The sequence below is a fragment of the Oncorhynchus masou genome, chromosome 15 (genome assembly GCF_036934945.1).
Source record: "Oncorhynchus masou masou isolate Uvic2021 chromosome 15, UVic_Omas_1.1, whole genome shotgun sequence".
In the NCBI taxonomy this organism is placed as follows: Eukaryota; Metazoa; Chordata; class Actinopteri; order Salmoniformes; family Salmonidae; genus Oncorhynchus; species Oncorhynchus masou.
The window spans coordinates 54,905,890-54,932,365 of record NC_088226.1 but is presented as its reverse complement, the minus strand read 5'-3'; the positions used below and the strand labels follow the sequence as shown (position 1 = coordinate 54,932,365).

Here is a 26,476-nt window from a genome sequence, read left to right as displayed (position 1 = left end):
TTTCTCGTCTTCTCTCTCTCTCGCTCTGTTTCCGCTGCAGGCCTGAGCCTTCTTGACTGATAGCTCTTCAGACAGGAACCGTAAAACCCAGAGAGGAATTTCCTATACGTTCCTATAACCAGAGCATGGTGCACACCCTGGGATGATGTACTGTACTGAATAGTGAGCTGAATGCCTCAGTATCTTTTCTACCTGTTCATACATACAGTACCTGACTTGGCTATGACAAGGATTTATTTCTGACCAGGTGACGCTAAATTAAAAAATTTTTTTTTTTTTAATTTTACCTTTATTTAACCAGGCAAGTCAGTTAAGAACACATTCTTATTTTCAATGACGGCCTGGGAACAGTGGGTTAACTGCCTGTTCAGGGGCAGAACGACAGATTTGTACCTTGTCAGCTCGGGGGTTTGAACTTGCAACCTTCCGGTTACTAGTCCAACGCTCTAACCACTAGGCTACCCTGCCGCCCCAATGTGACATACAGTACATGAACTGTGTTATAGACTGAAATGTTAACATTGACCGGAGATGTGTCTGTGCTACACAGAGGGAGGTTGAGGTCGTGGGAAAAGTGTAGAAGTTTAGATTAGTGATACAATTAAAATAACAGCAATAAACAGGCTAGTCTATATAGTCTATTCAAACACTGTAGCCATAACTGAGGTGCTTGTGGCCTACTCACAAACAAACTGCAGAGTGAAAAAAAAACACACATTTGGTCAAGACGTTTTATTAGCTGAGAACTTTATCCCACCACCTCTCCAGTTAGATGAAAGGCCAGGCTCAGCAAAGTGTAAAGGCAGACGAGTGTAGTCTGATCCATGTGTAACAGGGCCAGCCTGCTAACTACTACGATAAGGCCAAAGAGGAACACTGTCCTCCATCATGCCTGTCCTGTCCTGCTTCTTGGAAAGAATCTGATTGCAAATGATTATGACTCTCTCTGTGTGTGTGTGTGTGTGTGTGTGTGTGTGTGTGCTTTGCACCACATACACATTCTGCAGACATACACATGCATGTGGTGTGTCTGTGAGTGACAGTGACATCATTGGAATTGACAGTACTCCTGGGTACAGTATGTCAGTCTCCAGCCTGCATGCACACACATACACACACATAACACGTTTTCAGACAGCTGTAGGATAACTTTATTCCTGACCATAAACCACATCTGTTATTTTTAAATTACAATATTAATCCTTTTTAACAATAAAAAAAGATTTATTTGTGAATTGTATCTCTGCACTGCCAACAGCAATATCTGTCTTCCACATGTTGCAGAGTCCCGGTTTGTCCCAGTCTCTCTCATATAGTCCCAGCATGGTGTGGTTTTTCAGTCCCCCCCCCCCCCAGTCCCTCTCTGCATCTCTCCAAGGTGTGTGTGTATGTGTCATGTAGAGTGGATGGGGAATAAATTAAGCTGGGGTCCTGGGCCTGAAGCCCACTTCCTATTCCTCAGTGCACAGACCACTCCGCCCCTCACCAGGCAGCCAATGGGATTCGCATCTCAGCCTGCTGTTATGCTATTAGCCAGCAGATAGCCAATGAGAAAGAGCACTGAGCGGAGCAGTTTAGTGTGTATCCAGTTGGTTGGGTCTTTGAGTGTGAGTGTGTGTGTGCAGTGCACATGCCTGTGCAGTGTGTGTCCGTCCAGGTGTGTGTGTGTGTGTGTAAATCTATGTGTATGTCTGTGTGTAAACAAGTCTATCTCTTCTTCCTCAGAGTTCGTCTCGTGTGGAGCGGGCAGCGGGTGGAGGTGAGTCACCCGTCACACTGTTCTGGGCCACTGTGTGGATGCGGCCTTGCTGTTCTGTCTTCCTGGCATGCTGGTGCTGGCGGTCCCAGTCGGTGGCGGTGGCCTCGTCGTCCCAGATGGTGGAGGTCTCTGTGTCGCTGACGTAGCCCGGCTCGCCCGTGTAGTGGGTGGGGTAGAGGAGGAGGGGTTCCACGGAGAAGGCCTTCAGGTCCCGAGACTCAAAGTGAGACATGAAGTCAGAACTGATGGAGAGAGCGGGAAGAGGGTTATATGACATGTCATCAAAGAGAATCACACACTAAGGGAGAGAGAGAGGAGGACATAGTAAACTGTCATCAAAGTGCATTTTATGCACCATTCAAAATGATAGAGATGTACAGAAAGGAGAGGGTCATGTATGGTAATTCAGCCCTGCAGAATCACACCACCTGGTCAAAGTTAAGCATGGCAAGAAATTGCATCAAAGAGAGGTCAGAAACACACAATCAGAGAGCACTCTACCCTGCCACTATGGCGGAGCCAGAGAGTTGTAGAGAGGTGCAGAGAGGGAAGAGGAGCGAGACACATCAGCTTCAATCAGTCAGGCCCCGTCAGCCAGAGGTCAGCTGGTAAAGGTCAGCCCCCCTGCAGCCGTTTAGACAGTGCCCGCGCAAAGAGAGTAACCTGATGCCTTTATTACTTCCCAGGGAATTGAACCCTGAGAGGCAGGACTTAGTCTGAGGGTTTGATCCTCTCAGAGTTGGCAGAGGAGAGACTGCAGGGCATCCCTAACCTTTTCTCTCTCTCTCTCTCTCTCTCTCTCTCTCTCTCTCTCTCTCTCTCTCTCTCTCTCTCTCTCTCTCTCTCTCTCTCTCTCTCTCTCTCTCTCTCTCTCTCTCTCTCTCTCTCTCTCTCTCTCTTTCTCTCTCTCTTTCGCCTGTATTTTTGTAGTGATTTATACTCACACACACAGACATGCACACACGCACTTTGAAGCATACAAACTAATACACAGAAGCACGCATGCGCACACACGAATACACACACTCACTCCTGCGTATTTATATAGCCATACACACACATCTACACCCCACCCTCATACTGAGCTCTGGATCAATGGGAATCCTGTCCCTCTCACCAGCAGCAGGAAGAGACATTCCGGACCCACATTCCTCCGAGAGGCAGAGCGAGGGAAAGAGAGAAGGGAGGACAGAGGGGAAAGGGCAAAGAGGGGTAGGGGAGAGTGGGGGGGGCAGAGTGGGGTAGGGGAGAGAGATGAGAGAGAAAGGGAGGGAAAGCAAGCAAGGGAGGGAGGGGGAGAAAATGGGCAGGGGAGCAAGGAGAGGCAGAGGGCAGGGTGCAGAGACAGAGAGTACCCATTTATCCCTGGGAACAATCCCTGGCCTGTGTATCAGGGACTCACTCTGTACAGGAGAGAGAGAGGGGGAGACAGAGGTGAAGAGAAAAAGAGAGGGAGAGAAAAGAAGAGTGCCAGAGAGTGAGATGGAGTGAGGGAAATGGGTTGAAGAGAATGCGTGAGGGAGAGGATGCCTGGTTGCTCTTTAAAAGTGCTTCGCTCACCATCTTAAATAAGCATGCCCCATTCAAAAATGTAGAACTAAGAATAGATATAGCCCTTGGTTCACCCCAGACGTGACTGCCCTTGACCAGCACAAAAACATCCTGTTGCGTTCTACATTAGCATCGAATAGCCCCCGCGATATGCAACTTTTCAGGGAAGTCAGGAACCAATATACGCAGTCAGTTAGGAAAGCTAAGGCTAGTTTTTTCAAACAGAAATTTGCATCCTGTAGTACTAATTCCAAAAAGTTTTGGGACACTGTAAAGTATATGGAGAATAAGATCACCTCCTCTCAGTTGCCCACTGCACTGAGGCTAGGGAACACTGTCACCACCGATAAATCTATGATAATCAATCATTTCAAAAAGCATTTTTCTGCGGCTGGCCATGTTCTCCACGTGGCTACCCCTACTCTGCCCAACCGCTCTGCACTCCCTGCAGCAACTTGCCCAAGCCCCATCCGCTTCTCCTTCACCCAAATCCAAACAGCTGATGTTCTGAAAGAGCTGCAAAATATGGATCTCTACAAATGAGCTGGGCTAGACAATCTGGACCCTCTCTTTCTAAAATTATCCGCTAAAATTGTTGCAACCCCTATTACTAGCCTGTTCAACCTCTCTTTCGTATCGTCTGAGATCCCCCAAAGATTAGAAAGGGGGAGACAAAGGGGGAGACACTCTAGACCCAAACTGTTATAGACCTATATCTATCCTGCCCTGCCTTTCTAAAATCTTTGAAAGCAAAGTTAACAAACAGATCACCAACCATTTCGAATCCCACCGTACCCTCTCCACTATGCAATCTGGTTTCCGAACTGGTCATGGATGCACCTCAGCCACGTTCTAGGTCCTAAACGATATCATAACCGCCATCGATAAAAGAGAGTACTGTGCAGCCGTCTTCATCGACCTGGCCAAGGCTTTCGCCTCTGTCAATCACTGCATTCTTATCGGCAGACTCAATAGCCTTGGTTTCTCAAATGACTGCCTCGCCTGGTTCACCAACTACTTCTCAGATAGAGTTGTGTGTCAAATCGGAGGGCCTGTTGTCCGGACCTCTGGTAGTCTCTATGGGGGTGCCACAGGGTTCAATTCTCGGGCCGACTCTTTTCTCTGTATATATCAATGATGTCGCTCTTGCTGCTGGTAATTCTCAGATCCACCTTTACACAGACGACATCATTCTGTATACATCTGGCCCTTCTTTGGACACTGTGTTAACAAACCTCCAAACAAGCTTCAATGTCCTACAACACTCCTTCCGTGGTCTCCAACTGCTTTTAAATGCTTCCGTGGCCTCCAACTACTTTTAAAACTAAATACATGCTCTTCAACCGATTGTTGCCCGCATCCGCCCGCCCGACTAGCAACACTACTCTGGACGGTTCTGACTTAGAATATGTGGACAACTACAAATACCTAGGTGTCTGGTTAGACTGTAAACTCTCACATTAAGCATCTCCAATACAAAATTAAATCTAGAATCGGCTTCATATTTCGCAACAAAGCCTCCTTCACTCATGCTGTCAAACATGCCCTCGTAAAACTGACTATCTTACTGATCCTTCGGTGATGTAATTTTCAAAATACCCTCCAACACTCTACTCAGCAAACTGGATGTAGTCTATCACCGTGCCATCCTTTTTGTCACCAAAGCCCCATAAACTACCCACCACTGCGACCTGTATGCTCTCGTTTATATTCGTCGCCAAACCCACTGGCTTCAGGTCATCTATAAGTCTTTGCTAGGTAAAGCCCTGCCTTATCTCAGCTCACTGGTCACCATAGCAACACCTACCCGTAGCACGCACTCCAGCAGGTATATTTCACTGGTCATCCCCAAAGCCAAAACTTTCTTTGGCCGCCTTTCCTTCCAGTATTCTGCTGCCAATGACTGGAACGAATTGCAAAAATCACTGAAAATGGAGACCTAGAACTCCCTCGCTAACTTTAAGCATCAGCTGTTAGAGCAGCTTACCGATCATTGTACCTATACATAGCCAATCTGTAAATACAACACCCAACTACCTCATCCCCATATTGTTATTTATTTTCTTGCTCTTTTGCCCCCAATATCTCTACTTGCACATCATCATCTGCACATCTATAACTCCAGTGTTAATGCTAAGTTGTAATTATTTCAACTCTATGGTCTATTTATTGCCTTACCTCTCTAATCTTCTACATTTGCACACACTGTACATAGATTTTTCTATTGTGTTATTGACTGTACGTTTGTTTATGTGTAACTCTGTGTTGTTGTTTGTGTTGCACTGCTTTGCTTTATCTTGGACAGGTCGCAGTTGTAAATGAGAACTTGTTCTCAACTGGCCTACCTGGTTAAATAAAGGTTAAATAAAAAAAATATCTTTAAAACAAGTAACTCTGAAACACCAATAAGGAACACCACTCACCATACCACAGAGCCTATATCAGGTATGGACCCATGGACCAAAAATACAAACATAGAAATTAAAAACTCAGTCGAGGTCTCAACTTACTGTTGAGAGTTAGAATAATAGAATACACATGGTGCAATTTCTAAATTTGGTTATGCGTTAGCAGTCACTTAATTAACTTAAAAAATAAAATAAAAGATTGGTCAGTTAGCTGGCTGCTAGACTATCTAAACTTGTAGAAAGTGTGTTTGATTTACCGACCGGGGTGGGGCCCATTGATCATATTAAAAATGGCAAACATTTGCCTCCACCCTAAGGCAAAATAAAACTGCACATTTTTCTCTCCTCTCCGTGTGTCGCCCTGTCTGTGTCAGCCACAGTGCAGACAGCCAGTCCCTTACTTGGGGTGTTTGTTGAACATGACAGGGAGGAACTCATCGACAGGTAGCATCTTGCTGAAGGCCTGAGCAGCCAGCAGCTTCCTGGCACCCTGCGCTGACAGAGCATAGCCCAGCGTCCAATACGAGTAGTCCGCCTCCACCAGGTTATTAACCCCTTCCACTGAACGCTCCGGCTGACGCACTTGCATACGCTTACGCCCCACATAGCTGTATGAGAACAGAGGGAGGGAGAGAGAGACAGAGGGAGGGAGGGAGGGTGAGTCAGTTCATTATACATAAGCTCACAATTAATAATAACACATCATAACAATGCTACTTGTAGACATCGTTCTTACATGAGATCCCAGTCCAGCTGGGCCTTCTCTACTTCCTCCATGATGGTCATCATTCGCCTCTTAAATCTGGGCTCAAACCTCACATCATCCTCCAACACCAGCACCTTGGAAAGACCACGCTCCAGCAACTGACAACAGCACAGAGAATAGGCCTGGAGTCACAAATATGCAATAGCACACAACAACTATTGGCATCGACAGGCTGCAATGGATAGGGTCAAACGCTTCAAGTGCCTCTTCACAGAGGACCTGACATGGACCAATCATAGCGATACTGTGGTGAAGAGGGCGCAACAGCGCCTCATGGGCCCTCAATTCTCAAGTTCTACAGCTGCACCATCGAGAGCATCTTCACCGGCTGCATCACTGCCTGGATTGATAACTGCACTGCCTTCAACCGCAAGGCTCTACAGAGGGTGGTGCGGACGGCCCAATACATCACTGGGGGCAGGCTCCCAGCCCTCCAGGACATCTACACCAGGCAGTGTTTGAGGAAGGCTCATAAGATCGTCATGGGCTCCAGTCCTGAGCCATGGACTGTTCACTCTGTTATCATCTGGCAAGCAGTATCAGAGCATTGGGTCTCGGTCCAACAGGCTCCGAGACAGATTGTACCACCAGGCCATCAGACTGCTGAACAGCTAAACCTATACTACAGTTCAAAAGTTTGAGGTCATTCAGAAACGTCCTTGTTTTTGAAAGAAAGTACTTTTTTTGTCCATTGAAATAACATCAAAATGATCAGAAATACAGTGTAGACATTGTTAATGTTGTAAATGACTATTGTAGCTGGAAACGGCAGATTTTTATGGAATATCTATCTACATAGGCGTACAGAGGCCCATTATCAGCAACCATCACTCCTGTGTTCCAATGGCACGTTGTGTTAGCTAATCCAAGTAAAACTGGCCTTCTTTAGACTAGTTGAGTATCTGGAGCATCAGCATTTGTGGGTTGGATTACAGGTTCAAAATGTCAAGAAACAAAGATCTTTCTTCTGCAACTTGTCAGTGTATTCTTGTTCTGAGAAATGAAGGCTATTCCACGTGGTCACTTAGAAACAAGGAAGTTTCTAAGTGACCCAAAACTTTTGAATGGTAGTGTAGCTGTCTTCCTGCATAGGCCTGCACCTTAGAGAAAACATTTCTCTGACTCTCCACACATCCAACCCTTACACACAAGCACACACACAACAACCATAAACAAACACACAAGAACACAGACTCCCACACACACACACAAATAATGCAACTGTTCTATTATATATCATTTGTTCAACTGCGCGACCAACACACTACCCACATTCTATTTGTAGATAGTCATTCTGGACACATTCATTATCTACACTGCAGATCCTCTTGTGTACATATCAGGCTACTACTATTTGTTAATTTTTATATGTCTATTATGGATAATGATTATAGTACTACAATGTTGAGGGAGCTGGCACACCTTTTATACCTGCTATAAACTGTGTATGTGAGTAATAATATTTGATTTGATTTAGTGAGGTTAGTTGAGCGCACCTGTACCCAGGTGGAGTGGTGGCTGAGGAAGCAGCCTATCTCTCCTCTGGTTAGAACACGGCCAGAGTATGGGTCCTGATAACCTGGAATCATCTCTATACCCAACGCCTGCAGTTGAGAAGTGTTCAGAGCCCTGAGAGAGAGAGCGAGAGAGAGAGGAAGTGAGGGATTGGGATCGATGAACAGAGAACTAATGTAAACCATAGTGTCCCATGCAGCTGTGCAGTCCTGTGTATGTGTATGGGTGAGACCTACTTGCCATCCACTGCGTCAGTAAGGGTGGCCTGCAGACCCAGAGAGGTCATGGTGCTCAACATTCTCTGTCTCCTGTCCAGGCGACGTTTCAGATTGATCAGGAAGATCTGAGACGGAGGGAGGGGGGGGCAGAGAGAGGGAGGGAGCAATCAGTAGGAAGGCAGAGTAGGAAGTAGGGGGATAGACATGGGGTAGTGGAGGAAGGAAACAGATGTAAGGAAGAGCAGGAAAGGGAGGGGAAGAAATGAATGTCACATCAAAGAAAGATGGAGAAACTCACAATATAAACAGTCTGGGCCAGTGTCTTACTGTACCTCATCAAAGCCCATCTTGTCCTGCGGCATCTGGGGATTGTACAAGTACTCTGAGGGCGTTATGTTGTGGTCAACTGTTAACACATTAAGAGGAGTCAGAGTTAGAGTTAATACAGGGTTAATACTGAGTAAATGCAGACAGAGGAGTCAGGGTTGGAGTTAATACAGACAGAGGAGTCAGAGTTAATACAGACAGAGGAGTCAGAGTTGGAGTTAATACAGACAGAGGATTCAGAGTTGGAGTTAATACATACAGTCAGAGTTAATACAGACAGAGGAGTCAGAGTTGGAGTTAATACAGGGTTAATACTGAGTAAATGCAGAGAGAGGAGTCAGAGTTGGAGTTAATACAGACAGAGGAGTCAGAGTTGGAATTAATACAGGGTTAATACAGACAGAGGAGTCAGAGTTAATACAGACAGAGGAGTCAGAGTTGGAATTAATACAGGGTTAATACAGACAGAGGAGTCAGAGTTAGAGTTAATACAGACAGGGGAGTCAGAGTTGGAGTTCATACAGGGTTAATACTGAGTAAATGCAGACAGAGGAGTCAGAGTTGGGGTTAATACAGACAGAGGAGTCAGAGTTAATACAGACAGAGGAGTCAGAGTTAATACAGACAAAGGAGTCAGAGTTGGAGTTAATACATACAGAGGAGTCAGAGTTAGAGTTAATACACACAAAGGAGTCAGAGTTGGAGTTAATACATACAGAGGAGTCAGAGTTAATACAGACAGAGGAGTCAGAGTTGGAGTTAATACAGGGTTAATACTGAGTAAATGCAGACAGAGGAGTCAGAGTTGGAATAATACAGGGTTAATACAGACAAAGGAGTCAGAGTGGGAATGGGAATGGGAGAAAACAGAGATGACGGATCCTTTTGAAGGAGAGGTAGAAATCTGACAAGGTAAAAGAGGCATTTATTTTGATTTAGAAAGTAGTGTGTGTATGTATGTATGTATGTATGTATGTATGTATGTATGTATGTATGTATGTATGTATGTGCTTACTCATGGCCTCAGCAATAGTGTGTGTGAAGCTCTCCTTCTCCTCGTCAACATTCTGTGAGGCCTTCAGAGGAACCGGCAGGAAGCCATAGTGTTCTCTGTTACACACATACATCTGGACATCTGTCAACACACAGTAACACAGAGTACATCTAAAACACACTGATACACACATACACCTGGACATCTGTCAACACACAGTCACACAGAGTAAATCCAAAACACACTGACACATCTGGATATCTGGAAAGAAACACTACTACACCCAAAAACCCTGTAACACGATTGTACAGTGCCTTCAGAAAGTATTCAGAACCCTTGACTTTTTCCACATTTTGTTACATTACAACCTTATTCTAACTTTTTCCCTCATTAATCTACACACAATACTCCATAATGACAAAGTGAAAACAGGTTTTTAGACATTTTTGCTAATTTATTAAACATAAAAAACTGAACAATTCCATTTACATAAGGATTCAATCCCTTTACTCAGTAAAGTGCTTTGTTGAAGCACCTTTGGCAGTGATAACAGTCTCGAGTCTTCTTGGGTATGACGCTACAAGCTTGGCACACCTGTATTTGGGGAGTTCCTCCCATTCTTCTCTGCAGATCTTCTCAAGCTCTGTCAGGTTGGATGGGGAGCGTCACTGCACAGCAGTGGGTCACTCAAGGACATTCAGAAACTTGTCCAGAAGCCACTCCTGCGTTGTCTTGGCTGTGTATTTAGGGTCGTTGTCCTGTTGGAAGGTGAACCTTCACCCCAGTCTGAGGTCCTGAGCTCTCTGGAGCAGGTTTTCATCAAGGATCTCTCTATACTTTGCTACATTCATCTTTGCCTCAATCCTGACTAGTCTCCCAGTCCTTGTCGCTGTAAAACATCCCCACAGCATGATGATGCCACCACCATGCTTCACTGTATGGATGGTGCCAGGTTTCCTCCAGACGTGATGCCTGGCATTCAGGTCAAATAGTTCAATCTTGGTTTCATCAGACCAGAAAACCTTGTTTCTCATGGTCTGAGAGTCTTTAGGTGCCTTTTGACAAACTCCAAACAGGCTGTCATGTGCCTTTTACTGAGGATTGGCTTCCGTCTGGCCACTCTACCATAAAGGCCTGATTGGTGGAGTGCTGCAGAGATGATTGTCCTTCTGGAAGATTCTCCCTTCTCCACAGAGGAACTATGGAGCTCTGTCAGAGTGACCTTCGGGTTCTTGGTCACCTCCCTGACCAAGGCCCTTCTCCACCGATTGCTCAGTTTGGTCGGACGGCCAGGTCTAGGAAGAGTCTTGGTAGTTCCAAACTTCTTCCATTTTAGAATGATGGAGGACACTGTGTTCTTGTGGACCTTCAATGCAGCAGACATTTTTTGGTACCCTTCCCCAGATCTGTGCCTTGACACAATCCTGTCTCAGAGCTCTACAGACAATTCCTTCGACCTCATGGCTTGGATTTTGCTATGACATGCACTGTCAATTGTGGGACCTTGTATAGACAGGTGTGTGCCTTTCCAAATCATGTCCAATCAATTGAATTTACCACAGGTGGACTCCAATCAAGTTGTAAAAACATCTCAAGTATGATCAATGGAAACAGGATGCACCTGAGCTCAATTTTGAGTCTCATAGCAAAGGGTCTGAATACCGATGTAAATAAGGTATTTCTGTTTTTTATTTTTAATAACATTGCAAAAAAAAATCTAAAAACCTGTTTTGCTTTGTCATTATGAGGTATTGTGTGTAGATTGCTGAGAAAAATGGCTGTGTGTATGTAAGTGTTTGTGAATTTGTGTTATGTATTTAATAGTTATGTGTTTACTAGTTCTGTTTGTGGCCTACCACATCAAGCCACATCAAATAATCCCACACAATCAGTGAAGTCCGAAAGTTACAAATCTGGTGTCAATTACCCAGCCTGCCTTGTCTCTCTCCATTAAACACATTATGGGTTCGATTGTAAAACATGTCTTCAACACAAGACACAGAAGTACCCTCAGAACTATTAAAACACAGAGAACTACCCTTGCTCTCCCCTAGCCCCTTTCCCTTTAGTATTTGCAGATCTGAAGCAATCGGATAGGTGTAAAATAATATGGCATAAGATTCTTACATTTGGGATGGCAGGTAGCCTAGTGGTTAGAGTGTTGGTCCAGTAACCGAAAGGTTGCCGGATCAAATCCCCGAGCTGACAAGGAAAACAAATATGTTGTTCTGCCCCTGAACAAGGCAGTTAACCTAATGTTCTAATGTAACCTAATGTTCTAGTTAAATAAAGACTAAATAAATGACCCTCTGGGCCTGAATGGAAGGCTAGGTGGAGCCATAAGGACTTTGATTTCACTGTGTGGTTGGGACTAGGGGTTGTTTCTGAACATGACTGTATACACAGTTGGTATGTGGGTGGGGTGTCTTGTACTCAGGGCTATGTTTTTACAACAACATGAACTAGGGTGTTGTGTCTGGACAGGATCATGGTGGGGGGTGGGAGGGAGTTAAACTCTGACCTGCCTGTCGGGCGGAGAAAGAGAATACCATGATGTCATCGAAGGCCCAGCTGTAGTCAGGGTGAGGGGGGTAGAAGGCCAGCTCCCGACTGGCGTCACGCCTCAGGTCTAACAGGAAGGTAGAGTGCACCATGGGTACAGCGAAGCAACCCAGACGCTTCCACTCCCTGATTGGCTGGTAGTCTGGAGTACGCTTATAGTAACCCTGGGAGATAGAGATAAAGAGATGGAGAGACAGGGTTGAAAGGAGAGCGGGTGAGAGAGGTGGACGGGAAATATAGATGGAGAATTGGTCTTAAAGATGCAGTCCGGGATCTTAAGCACAACAAATTCGTAAAATATTGTACAAATAAGATTCGTAACATAAGAATTGCAAAAAAAATACAATAATTGCAGGACGTAACATATCCCACGATATGAATGACGGAGTACACAAATGACATCGTGCACAAAAAACGGGGACCCGTTTTAGCTCATGAGCAGCAACTTTCAAAACAACTGGCTGAAATTATACAAAAGTTCTAGAGCATCACTTTGTGAAGAACAGAGACCAAACGGTCATAACATTCGCTTGCTTGCTGATGGAGAGAGTGGGCACATAAAGAGGAGTGAGGTCTATGTGGGGCTACGTGGCTGTTGCAGGTTATTTACCTGGGGAGTGATGCCACACCAGAAGTTGGAGTAGAGAGAGCGAGACTCCAGCATGGGAGCCACCAGAGTCAGGTTCTCAGCCATGAGTAGGTTCAGGATCCTGGGGTTGGTCAGCAGGTTATCACTGTCTGCAAACTAGACACACAGAGAAAGACAACAGAATAATGTATAATCTCACAGAAAGTAATTTAACAAACATGTAGTATTGCAAGTATACAATCTAAGACAACCGGAGACGGAGAGAAAGCAGGTATCATTATTCACAGACAATTATACCATGAACTAAAGTCACACGTAATCTCACAGGTATAATATTATCTGTCTCACCAGTATATAATCTGCCCAGCGTTCCCGTGCTGCCTTCAGAGCAGCCTGCCTCAGCTTCATCACATGGTTGAAGCGGGACGGAGGCCAGTGCTTGGGCCCCCACTCATCAGTATAGGACCTGAGGACAGGACAAAAAGCTTTACGATCAGTACCTCATGTTCACCATGCCTTAATGAGGTGAGACACTGGGGGGGTGGTCAGAGGCAGGCGCGGAGTCAGACACTGGAGGGCGTGGTCAGACTTACTTGGGCTGCTCCATGGGTCTCCACTCCACATAGTGGTACTGGTCCTGGGCCTGCTTCAGCCACTCCCTCAGCATGGCTGTGCTGTTGTCCACACTGTGGTCTGTCGCTGCCCTGAGACACAATATGACATGGGACACTATATCAACACAACGCACATGACGATGCAGGAACAAGAGATTTAAGCACTAACTTTCTACATAACGCATTAAGATAATGTGTCGACACGGCAACAGCAACACGGAAACATAGCTGCAGCTGATCCTGTGTGTGTAGGATCAAAACATGAACACACACAGACACGCAGTGTCCTATGTGAGTCAGGAGAGTAAAAGGAGCAACCAACAAATAGGCCAGAGCAGTACAGCACCGCAGCTGGGACAACTCTATCCTGTCCTCACACACACTGCTGCCACTGTCTGCACACCGTGTTCCCTGTCCTCACACACACACACCTACCCTAACTCTGTCACACACTCACCCTATGCTATCTCGCTCTCACTTCTACAGAGTCGTAGCGTGACAGTAATAGCCTAAGGCCTTGAGATGATAACTACAGTACTCTCTCTCTCTCTCTGCATCTAATATGTGCTTAATGGAGGAAAGGGTCAATAGAGAGAGAAAAGAGAGAGAGAGAGAGAGAGAGAGAGAGAGAGAGAGAGAGGCCAGTGTCTGTAGAGAGGATGTTGTGTCACTTATGGCAAGCACACACAAACACAAACTGGAGTTTTCCACTGCTTGCTGTAATATTCCTGGCTGTAACCTCTCCAGACAAACTCTCACCCTACGTTAGAGTGCAGACAAACCAGAGATAGCAGTGTATAAACACCCATTTTACAAAACCGCTGCTAAAACTGTTCACCATGAGATAACACTGTAGACACAATTCATCACACACACTGAGCTCAGAGATAACAATATTGACAACACACAGGAACCCTGTCCAGAGAGAGATCTTTCGGCACAGACAGTTGACTTGGTATTAACACCCAGACACTAACAGATCTCCAGACAGACAGTTGACTTGGTATTAACACCCAGACACTAACAGATAGTTGGCTTGGTATTAACACCCAGACACTAACAGATCTCCAGACAGACAGTTGACTTGGTATTAACACCCAGACACTAACAGATCTCCAGACAGACAGTTGACTTGGTATTAACACCCAGACACTAACAGACCTCCAGACAGACAGTTGACTTGGTATTAACACCCAGACACTAACAGATCTCCAGACAGACAGTTGACTTGGTATTAACACCCAGACACTAACAGACCTCCAGACAGACAGTTGACTTGGTATTAACACCCAGACACTAACAGACCTCCAGACAGACAGTTGACTTGGTATTAACACCCAGACACTAACAGACCTCCAGACAGACAGTTGACTTGGTATTAACACCCAGACACTAACAGATCTCCAGACAGACAGTTGACTTGGTATTAACACCCAGACACTAACAGATCTCCAGACAGACAGTTGACTTGGTATTAACACCCAGACACTAACAGATCTCCAGACAGACAGTTGACTTGGTATTAACACCCAGACACTAACAGATCTCCAGACAGACAGTTGACTTGGTATTAACACCCAGACACTAACAGATCTCCAGACAGACAGTTGACTTGGTATTAACACCCAGACACTAACAGATCTCCAGACAGACAGTTGACTTGGTATTAACACCCAGACACTAACAGATCTCCAGACAGACAGTTGACTTGGTATTAACACCCAGACACTAACAGATCTCCAGACAGACAGTTGACTTGGTATTAACACCCAGACACTAACAGATCTCCAGACAGACAGTTGACTTGGTATTAACACCCAGACACTAACAGATCTCCAGACAGACAGTTGACTTGGTATTAACACCCAGACACTAATAGATCTCCAGACAGACAGTTGACTTGGTATTAACACCCAGACACTAAGAGATCTCCAGACAGACAGTTGACTTGGTATTAACACCCAGACACTAACAGACAGTTGGCTTGGTATTAACACCCAGACACTAACAGATCTCCAGACAAACAGTTGACTTGGTATTAACACCCAGACACTAAGAGATCTCCAGACAGTCAGTTGACTTGGTATTAACACCCAGACACTAAGAGATCTCCAGACAGACAGTTGACTTGGTATTAACACCCAGACACTAACAGATCTCCAGACAGACATAGTCAGTCCAGCTGGCCTTACTGCCTGAAGGACCACAGGGGTAATCCTGGGGTTAATAACAACCCTGTGTGTGTGTGTGTGTGTGTGTGTGTGTGTGTGTGTGTGTGTGTGTGTGTGTGTGTGTGTGTGTGTGTGTGTGTGTGTGTGTGTGTGTGTGTGTGTGTGTGTGTGTGTGTGTGTGTGTGTGTGTGTGTGTGTGTTTAAAACAGTGAGTGTGTGTGTTTGTGGACATAAACTGTAAAGCAGGGGTGTTAAACTTTAAGACTTAGACAACCAGGTGAGGGGAGTTATTTGCTCATCAGTGACCTTAGTTCATCAATCAAGTACAAGAGAGGAGCGAAAACCCGCAGACACTCGGCCCTCTGTGGAATGAGTTTGACATGTGCTGTAAAGGATGAGTCCCTCTTCTGACAACTGGTCTCTGTCACTGGGTAAAACACCTTTAGTGGAGGTAATGAATGGATGTGCACACTCTCTTTGACATGTCTTTTTCAACCATGAAATTCCATATTGCTGGAGGAAATAAATGTGTTGGTACCTGTCATTTTCAATTTAGCTCTGGGCTCGGATTTGAATAGGGTGGATCTTTTAAATAGCTCAGAAACAGAAGAATCTCTATACGTTCTACGAGGATGCGTGTGTGTGCATGTATGTGTGCAGGAGCATGCGTTTGCATCTCATTCCTTTGTTCCCTTGCCATCCTTATACAAGTCAGTGAGGTCACAGAGACAAATATGTTAGATGGATTGTATCTCATACTAACTAAAACCTATTTAGTAAATGTCTCACCATGCTCATTAGAACACAGACAAAACAAACAGGTGACAATATGGTTAGGTTTCCACATTCCCCACTAAAATGTTAACGTTTTCAAATCTGCCCACAATTCCAGAAGGAGCCTATTCAAGCATTTTAGCAGTTGAAGGTTTCTGACTGTACATCATTCTTCACTAGATCAGCCCCTTTCAGCCATAACACACAGCTCTGTATTAGAAGTACACTATGATATTTTCTATTACGGAAGCAGCATCTCATTTTGCCTTATGTAAGATAACAGTTGGTGTGTGATGTGTGTGTGCACGTGTGTGGATTCTATGGGCCTGTACAGGCAGAGGACAGGCTGGCACACAGGCCAGGTGTTCTATCTTTCACCTTTGTGTCTCTTCTTTCATTTATTTAGGTGACTCTTCATCATTCCATCTCCTCTCTCCATCTCCTATTCCACACATGCATTTCCTGTTTCCGGCAGGATCTATCCTTTCCAGGCTTCTCAATTTCCTCTCCCCAGGGCTGAATCAACCAAGGAGGGTACAGAGCAGCAGCTTGAGTCCCTGGTCACCCCCACATCCCCCTAACCACACTCACAGGCACTGCTGCCAAGCCTGAAATTCAATGCCAATGATGTGTGAATGGGAAAATGTGCTTGTGGGATACTGTATAATTTTATTTTTTAAATCTGTACATAAGTGTACATAGCATCAGAACGTGTGTTTTAGCACTTCTGTTCATGTGTGTTTGTGTTCTGTATGTGTGAGAGAGCGTGTTAAAATGTCAGCTCATTTTGAAGGTGTTTGACAATCCAGGCTCTGGGGGGTTAGACTGAACACTTATCCAGTCTTCCTCCCTCCCTCTTTTCCCTCATCCGTCCCTTTGTTCCTCCGCTCTGCCCTCTTTGAGGTTTACAGTAACTCTATGGCTTATTATTTTCAGTCCTGGAGCGCTGCAGCTCTACTTTCTCTCTTTATGATCCTCATCTGGACACCACATGCTATTAGGTTTCACCTACACACTCTTGCCATCTCTTTCTCTCTTTATCCCTCTCTCCTCGATCTATCAGTCCCACCTGGACTGGCTATGCCTTTCATCAGTGAGGAGAGGGTGTGATGAGCTGACATTGAGCAAGATCAATGGGATGGGTCAGGGGTCAGAAGGGGTACACCTGGCCCAAAAACACTGAACAAACACTCAAGTGAAAGTTACGAGGCCTAAAATCCTTCCATCGTATCGGCATTGGACATTCCCTTTTACCGTATCTAGTGTTAACAGACTTAAATCACTTTACCTACAGTTGAAGTCGGAAGTTTACATACACTAAAGGTGGATTAAAACTTGTTTTTCAACCACTCCACAAATTTCTTGTTAACAAACTATAGTTTTGGAAAGTTGGTTAGGACATCTACCTTGTGCATGACACAAGTAATTTTTCCAACAATTGTTTACACACAGATTATTTCACTTTTAATTCACTGTATCACAATTCCAGTGGGTCAGAAGTTTACATACACTAAGTTGACTGTGCCTTTAAACAGCTTGGAAAATTCCAGAAAATTGTGTCATGGCTTTAGAAGCTTCTGATAGGCTAATTGACATCATTTGAGTCAATTGGAGGTGTACCTGTGGATGTATTTCAAGGCCTACTGTCAAACTCAGTGCCTCTTTGCTTTTTTTAAATCAGCCGAGACCTCAGAAAAAAAATGATAAACCTCCACAAGTCTGGTTCATCCTTGGGAGCAATTTCCAAAACACCTGAAGGTAACACGTTCATATGTACAAGCAATAGTACGCAAATATTAACACCATGGGACCACGCAACCCTCATACCGCTCAGGAAGGAGACGCGTTCTGTCTCCTAGAGATGAATGTACAAATCAAACCCAGAACAACAGCAAAGGATCTTGTGAAGATGCTGGAGGAAACAGGTACAAAAGTATCTATATTCACAGTAAAACAAGTCCTATATCAACATGACCTGGGGCGGCAAGTTAGAGTGTTGTGGTTAGAGTGTTGGACTAGTAACCAAAAGGTTGCAAGATCGAATCCCCGAGCTGACAAGGTCTGTTGTTCTGCCCCTGGACAAAGCAGGTAACCCACTGTTCCCAGGCCGTCATTGAAAATAAGAATTTGTTCTTAACTGACTTGCCTAGTTAAATTAACTGCTCTAAAATCACCATAAAAAAAGCCAGACTAAGGTTTGCACATGGGGACAAAGATCATAATTCTTGGAGAAATTTCCTATTGTCTGATGAAACAAAAATAGAACTGTTTGGCCATAACGACCATTGTTATGTTTGGAGGAAAAAGGGGGAGGCTTGCAAGCCAAAGAATACCATCCCAACTGTGAAGCACGGGGATGGCAGCATCATGTTGTGGGGGTGGCAGCATCATGTTGTGAGGAGGAGCCCTACAAACCTGACTCAGTTACACCAGCTCTGTCAGGGGGAATGGGCCAAAATTCAACCAACTTATTGTGGGAAGCTTGTGGAAGGCTACCCGAAACATTTGACCCAAGTTAAAAATTTAAAGGCAATGCTACCAAATACTAATTGAGTGTATGTAAACTTCTGACCCACTGGGAATGTGACGAAAGAAATAAAAGCTGAAATAAATCATTCTCCCTACTATTATTCTGACATTTCACATTCTTAAAATAAAGTGATGATCCTTACTGACCTAAAACAGGACATTTTTACTAGGATTAAATGTCAGGAATGGTGAAAAACTGAATTTAAATGTATTTGGCTAAGGTGTATGTAAACTTCCGACTTCAACTGTATGTGTGTGTGCATTCTGCAGTAACTCCCCTCCCCCCAGGCGGACGTCTACATGCTGGCCTGTCGGGGAGGGGGGGTGAGGGGGTGATTGAGAACTCCTAGCCGTATTCCTCAGAACATTCACCGTCAACACAGGGCAGAATGAGCCAGGTGTAGATCCTCCCCCCAAGAGCCTATATAACACCCCATCTTACCTCATCCTCCCACACCATGACCTACCTTATCCATACACACTCTCAATCAGGCCACACAACTTCCAAATATAATCAGTCAGAAAATCCATGTGTTTTTGCCCTCTGTCCTACCTCACATACATCCTTCACAAAAATATAAATGTTGGTAATTTAGCAGACGCTCTTATACAGAGTGTCTTACAGGAGGTGCCAGGGTTAAGAGCCTTGCTCAATGGCACATTGACAGATTTTTCAACTCGGCGGCTCAGGGATTCTAACCAGCAATGCTCTTAACCACTATGCTACCTCCAAATCACGTTCAAATTCACATATAATTTTCACTCACATGAAATACACAGACAGCAAAACAAATATTTCCTACTCTGTGATGTCTAGATAAATGCAGTGATAGAAAAACATACAATCACAATCATTTAGTTTGTAAGGGAAAATGAGAAAGACAGAGAAAGGCGAGGGAGGGAAAGAGAGCGGGAGAAAGGGAGGGATATAGAGTAAGAGAACGTGAACAGGGATAGTACAGAGTGCCTCTGTGGTTAAGCCAGGGTGATGACACACACAGACAGACTGACTTGGCTAAAAGTATAGTTCCTCTGTGACAACATGAAGTCCTTCCGGCCACTGCTGAATAAATAATTTGTAACATCCCTCAAAACAGTTTACACAGCTTCCCCACCTCCCTCTCTCACACACACACAAAACACCCCTTAAAACACGTAAACTGAAACACACCTCCCCACCTCTCTTTCTCTCTCAGTCTTTTCTTCTTTCTGAAGAGAAATGGAATGCTTTGCCTGTCTGGATGCCATTCTGTTTCAGCATTAGCCAGATCCATTGTTGGCCTGCTAGTATGTGCTGGAATAGATGGGCAGCAGGGAGAAGAATTCACAATTTTATCCAACACCACCTCTGGAACTACTGGTCAAGAGACAATCACTTCCATGCCAACAGGTCCATCTATGTGAGGATCTATGTGTAATATGTTTCAGTTCTCCTCTGGGGATTCACTGACACATGGCCAGGGCTGTTCTGAGTACAGCCACAACTCCTGGCAGGGGACATGGAGCTGTTCTCTCTGCTGGCAGACACAGGTCTGGGGATAGTCCCATCTCCTCTCAGGTTTTATGAAGAAACCACTGGCTGAGTATTAACACTCCTCATGTGAAAATGGTATGTGTTGAATGAATCATAAGTGTGTGTTCTGTTGTGTGAGTTAGGAGGTGGTACTCTCTCTGTTGTATGAGTAAGGAGGTGGTACTCTCTCTGTTGTGTGAGTTAGGAGGTGGTACTCTCTCTGTTGTGTGAGTTAGGAGGTGGTACTCTCTCTGTTGTACGAGTTAGGAGGTGGTACTCTCTCTGTTGTGTGAGTTAGGAGGTGGTACTCTCTCTGTTGTGTGAGTTAGGAGGTGGTACTCTCTCTGTTGTATGAGTTAGGAGGTGGTACTCTCTCTGTTGTATGAGTTAGGAGGTGGTACTCTCTCTGTTGTGTGAGTTAGGAGGTGGTACTCTCTCTGTTGTGTGAGTTAGGAGGTGGTACTCTCTCTGTTGTGTGAGTTAGGAGGTGGTACTCTCTCTGTTGTATGAGTTCAGATAATAACTACAGAACGAACTTTGAACTCTTATTCACTACAGAAGGGATACCTCCTAGCCGTTGAGTTAGCAACTGCAGCTGCAAACGCAGGTTAGGAAGGAACAGACAGAGTATTCCGTCTACCACACAACGACGTTATGACAACGTATCCAATTGACCACCAGAGACATTCTTCAAAGGACAAAGGACTCGGTTTGGCAAAACGGCCTTCCATCTACCACCAACCTACTGAAGCGCAGCTCAGAGTAAATAAATATAGCATTGTCCTTTTCCAAATGGGAGGTAATTTAGAATGCATAAGATACTGTATTTACGATAGCACAGCTTCGCCTTTGTTCCTCAGTCTTCCCGCTCCTTCACTCAACCCAGCCCCTCTTCTTTTGTGTAACAAGCTGTCATATCTGTTCCGCCCGCTAGGGATGTTTTCCTTTATGAAGTCATTTGTAATCAAGTTACGATTTAATTATGTGTATATGTAATTCTGTGTGATGAGTTAGGTATTTAGTAAATAAATAATTAAACCCAATTTTGTATTGCTGATTCAAATTGTTAGCCAGGGTTTGTACAGATAACTAAGAACTTACAACTTTCAGATGAGACTGAATTAAGGTGACGATTGATATTGACTGCTATTGATGTAAAATATTACTAGGTCTTTAAGAGTTTATTCGGAAGATAACAGCTCTATAAATATTATTTTGTGATGCCCGACTCCCTAGTTAATTAAATTGACATGATTAGCTCAATCAGGTAATAGTAATTACGGATAAATTATTTTATAGAATAGCATGTCATATCACTTAATCCGGCATAGCCAAAGACACGACACTGTTGGTGGTTCAGACTTCATAGTTTGTGCATCACATTATCATCATCAAAGATGTAATATGGAGAGTATAGAAACGACAATGGAATCTATTCGGTTTTTTCACACAAACAAAGTTCAGAGAACAGATTCTGTTGTCACAGTCAAAACACAGCAACAAATAATCTCTCTTCAGTTCACTTTCACCACCTGGAAAAGCACTTCCCATAAATAGCCCACAGACTCAGCTCCAGGCTACGGAGTTACTCCTGAACACTGCCCCAATGATGAGCTCAACCTTCTACTCCAGTCACAACATTGAGTCATGACCTCTGGGGACCAATCACAGGGCTGAGTCACATTCTCTTTGCCGTCTTTCGGATGGGACGTTAAACGGGTGTCCTGACTCTCTGAGGTCATTGGAGATCCCATGGCACTTATCGTAAGAGTAGGGGTGTTAACTCAAGGTGTCCTGGCTAAATTCCCAATCTGGCCCTCAAACCATCACGGTCACCTAATAATCCCCAGTTTACAATTGGCTCATTCATCACCCTCCTCTAGCCTGTAACTATTCCCCAGGTCATTGCTGTAAATGAGAATGTGTTCTCAGTCAACTTACCTGGTAAAATTATGGGATAAATAAAAAAAATCAACCAATCACGAGCCTGGGTTCTGGCCCTTGCCCAATCGTTGGCCTGCGGCCAGCTTAGTGTTGTCCTGAGGGCAGGGGAAGGAGGTGGGGGGAGAGAGAGGAGGGTACACTGTTTGAGCATGGCTGGAATGTGGCTTCACTCACTAACCTGCTCAGTGCCACAGGGTAATTCTCAACACAAGCCTACCGACCACCCTGCGTCCCCGCCCCCCGTCTCCCTTTCCCCCCTAATTCCCTGAATTCTTTCGCAGCACAGTGAGAGACTCTCTCACCTCTCTCTTAGTCATCTCTGTCAGACTCAGATACCTCCATTTGATTTTCAGACTACTGAAGCCTTCTATGGGGAGAGTGCGTTATCCCAACCACTCTTTCTCTATCATACACACAGACTGCTCTTCCTCCAGCCATCACAGAGAAGAAACCTGCATGTGCCCCTAAATATACACACACACTAACACACACTTTTCCCCCATTTTATTTCTCACTTGAACAGTGACAGCCTCCTTGTCCCAGGGGAGAGCAGGGGGGAATTGAAAGATGAGCAGTGTCCAAGCTCTACCCTTCAGCCCCAGAACAAACACACGCACATATGCAAGCACGCACACACATTAATCAGCCACTGGCACCAGGTCTGTGGCCAGCAGAATTTAATCTGCTGGCCACAAACCGTAACTCTACCACTTCTGTTGTTTTTCACTACCTCTCTCTTTATAGAAGTTGTATAACGACAGCTGTTTATACAATGCATTTGTATTTCAACATTTGAAAACACATTCTCATAGGGACCTGGTTCCACTAGTTTGTAAAACAGAATGACAACATTTGACATTTGTTGTGTGTTGTATGACATTTACAATACTGCCATAAAAGGATGGGAGGAGGCTGTTGGCTCATGCACTTACAAAACAATTAAATGATCACAGCAACAGTGAGCATGGATTTTCCTCTCTTATATAAGAACCGAGTAAAATACACCACCTAGAAACAGTGAGATTTGAGGCAAGCTTGGGAGAAACATTTGGACTCATTTTCTAGTCTAGCTCTGGCAGATTGTCATACTTACAAAACTCTTCTTTATGGTAAAGTCATTATCAACACTGAACGTCTACTTTAGGCTGCTCAGCCACCCAATAAATGTCTCTTTGCCAAACACTTCTTATTGGCAGTCAGTATTGAGAGCTTGCAGAGCTGTACTGAGACCTTATTGGTTCTGACTCAGAGGACGTTTCCAGACAGACAGAGTGCCGCAGCAGACAGATCCTATACAGCAGGGATCATCAACTAGATTCAGCCGCGAGACGATTTGTCTTGAGTAGATCGTCAGGCGGCATTAACATCATTTGAAATAATTTGTAGACTGCAAATTGACCGCAAGGAGCTCAAACAGATATAATATTTGACTAAAACATAAAAATTTCAAACCTTGCTTACATTTGTAAATGATCACGAGTCTCTCTACTGTGCGTTTGAATCCTTGGGAACAGATTTCCAAAATTAAAATCACTTGGAGCTGGTTTCCTTGTGTTTTTACAGTCTTTTGTGTCCAACAATGAAATGTTTTGCTCAGAAGACATGGGGGACCAAATCAAACCAATCTCTGACCAATTTCAGCCTGCGAGCCGCCAGTTGGGGAACCCTGCTATAGGGTCTGCTGCTTCTATACATCTGGCTGTGCTATGTGGACATTATGTTCCACAGCTGGTTCAACCCTCAGGCTACACTGGGACTTTTCATCCCTCCCTAAATTACTTTGCTTAGTGCTCAGTCAAACACAAACTGTTTTGACTCTCAGGAAGGCTATGGAGGGGAGAAGAGAGATAAAGAGAGAGGTAGAAAAGAGGGTGTACAGTGGCAAATATGGGAGAATCTGCTTTATGAGGTCATGGAAGATGTAAAGTCAGATGAACTTCACTGTGGATGTTTATAAGTCAGGTACAGTACACTATCAGTAAAACGTACTGAATCCGAACTTTACTTTCCTGTGGAAAATCAAAATGCCTCTATAGGATTCAATCTGGGGCAGATGCATAAGACCACATTTCAGGCTCAACTGAGCAGAGCCCTGCTCCAAACAGAACCACAGGCTCCATAGTGTCTGATTCTACTGTCTCTATCCAGTGTGTGGCTGTGTGCTGGATGCCACAAGTGGGATTGATGGGTCTAGGCCCCTTTCTTTGTTAGTTAAAGGGCTCCACATAAAAATGTTGGCTCAGTCATTTGGTCGTTTACTCTTGCGGAAGAGGTCCTAGTGGGTTGAGACCTCGTGTGTGTGTGTGTGTGTGTGTGTGTGTGTGTGTGTGTGTGTGTGTGTGTGTGTGTGTGTGTGTGTGTGTGTGTGTGTGTGTGTGTGTGTGTGTGTGTGTGTGTGTGTGTGTGTGTGTGTGTTGGGAGGTGCATGGTCTCATTGAGAAGCAGAAAGACATAAAGCTGCAAACAACAGCAAGTGTTTGAAAGGATGAGTGGAACACAAAATACAAAAGCACCCCACAAGGGCATGACAGCAATTCTGGCAGAAACAGAGAAAATGCATTAATACAATATCAAGTCTCTCAAAAAGTGTCGTTGTCATGTGCAACAGAAGAGGTATCTGGGCAGTCTCCACATGCTTCTGTACTGACTTGTTTTGTCCCTGTAGACTAGTCATCCAGATCGCTCCATTTCTCCCGTGATTCTCTCCACTGCACTTACGCATGAATTCCTTGGTGTGCTAGCTGAGCTCCCACCTTCTGTGCCGCTGTCAGAGCCGCTCAGTGTCTGGTGTTCACGTACTCTCTCGCGTCTCCAGGCAGGCTGCCTGCTGGCCAGGCTGCCTGCTGGCCAGGCCTTATTACTGCAATCACGATCCTTAAACTTTAACTGCCAATGGAAAATGTAGGGGCCCCCATCCCCGGAAGCTGTTTTAGGACCCCTGATTTCCGCAGTGTGTGCGTAAAGAAAAATAGCACCATCATTAACATCCTCTACCCTTTCATCTGATCCTAACATGAAATTAGGAACCCGGGAGACACGCATGGAGAGCGCGTTGTAAAACACAGCAACAGGTCACGTTCACTACGTGAACATGAGGTTCTTATTATATTACCCTACAGCAAAAACAGCTTTATGTTGGGCTACTTTTTGTAGCCTAATAAAGTGCAAATCCAGAATAGTGGCGGGTGCGCGGATCTATACGTCATTTGGTGCTGTATTGAAGATAATTTGGCCAAAAGAAAGTTATTAGAAAGTTAGTTGCGTTTCTCACCATATAGCGATCCGCTCCTTCGGGTAGTCTAGCCTGTCGATGCAGCCCAGGTAGTGCGGCAGGCTGTGCGCCGCGTTGCGAGCCAGAATGGCGATCATGATTTTTGGCTTCAGCAGGGACGATTCGGGTCGGACCGGGTCCTGCACCAGAGTCGCTATGTCTGACATGCCACCGGGCATGAAGGCGACAAGTAGAGCGCAGAACAGCCCGACTCCCACGGCTCCAACCGCAGGCATCATTCCCAGCATCATTCGCCCGCACCGTTATTCCGACCTGAGCTCCGCCGCGACTGAATATGAGAGTGAGCGTTAGCGATGGTGGGAGTGAGAAAATAAGGTAGGAAGGGGGAGGGGATGGAGTGTATGACGGAGGGAGAGGGGTTACCTCTCGAGTCTACCTCCTCCCCCAAACTTTCCTATAGCGTTCGTACAGCTTTCCCAATTCCCCCTCTCTCTCGCTCTCTCTATGGGAGAATACATGGACATTACATGGGCTGAGTACAGAGCAGGGAATCTGTGACAAATGTGCACATGTCCAAGAATAACTTAATTTCAGTAAGTAACACATAACAGTTCTTACTCAAATCCAGCACTTTACTGCGCTGTAGAACTGATAGCCTAGACACAACTGCTGCATTTGTCAGTTCAAGTCTATGCATGTGCATTGTATAAACGGTATGCTATTCTAGTGTGACTAACATAGGTTGTTTGTGGTTGTAAAGTCAGATGATTTTTAACAGCATGTGGTTTGACTGCTTGGACATGGCTACATTGTACTCCTTCGCACTGCTGTTTAAGTAACTCTCCTCCTTTCCTTACACGTATGGTAAGTACATCCTTCCTTTTCACTATCCCCTGTCTGCATGCCTCCTTTCCCCACTTCCTTATTCTCTCTGTATTTCCCCTTTCTTTTTCCCCTACTCTCTGACTGACTGTTTCTTGGGTGGTGCAGCTGCAGCAGCAGGGTTCTCA

At 44.9% G+C, this 26,476-nt stretch overlaps 1 protein-coding gene across 1 annotated transcript; it reads right to left on the bottom strand.

Annotated features, from left to right (window-relative positions):
• Window positions 1–717: 717 nt before the first annotated feature.
• On the bottom strand, window positions 718–25,805 carry LOC135556474 (procollagen galactosyltransferase 2-like). The gene is made up of 12 exons (XM_064989708.1): window positions 25,506–25,805; window positions 13,283–13,393; window positions 13,038–13,155; window positions 12,711–12,845; window positions 12,060–12,264; window positions 9,560–9,679; window positions 8,550–8,623; window positions 8,236–8,342; window positions 7,981–8,113; window positions 6,455–6,582; window positions 6,120–6,326; window positions 718–2,001 (listed from the first exon to the last, which is right to left on the bottom strand). Exons 1-12 carry the CDS (start codon window positions 25,754–25,756, stop codon window positions 1,722–1,724), a joined length of 1,869 nt encoding a protein of 622 aa, XP_064845780.1. The 5' UTR covers window positions 25,757–25,805; the 3' UTR covers window positions 718–1,721.
• Between the last annotated feature and the right edge of the window lie 671 nt (window positions 25,806–26,476).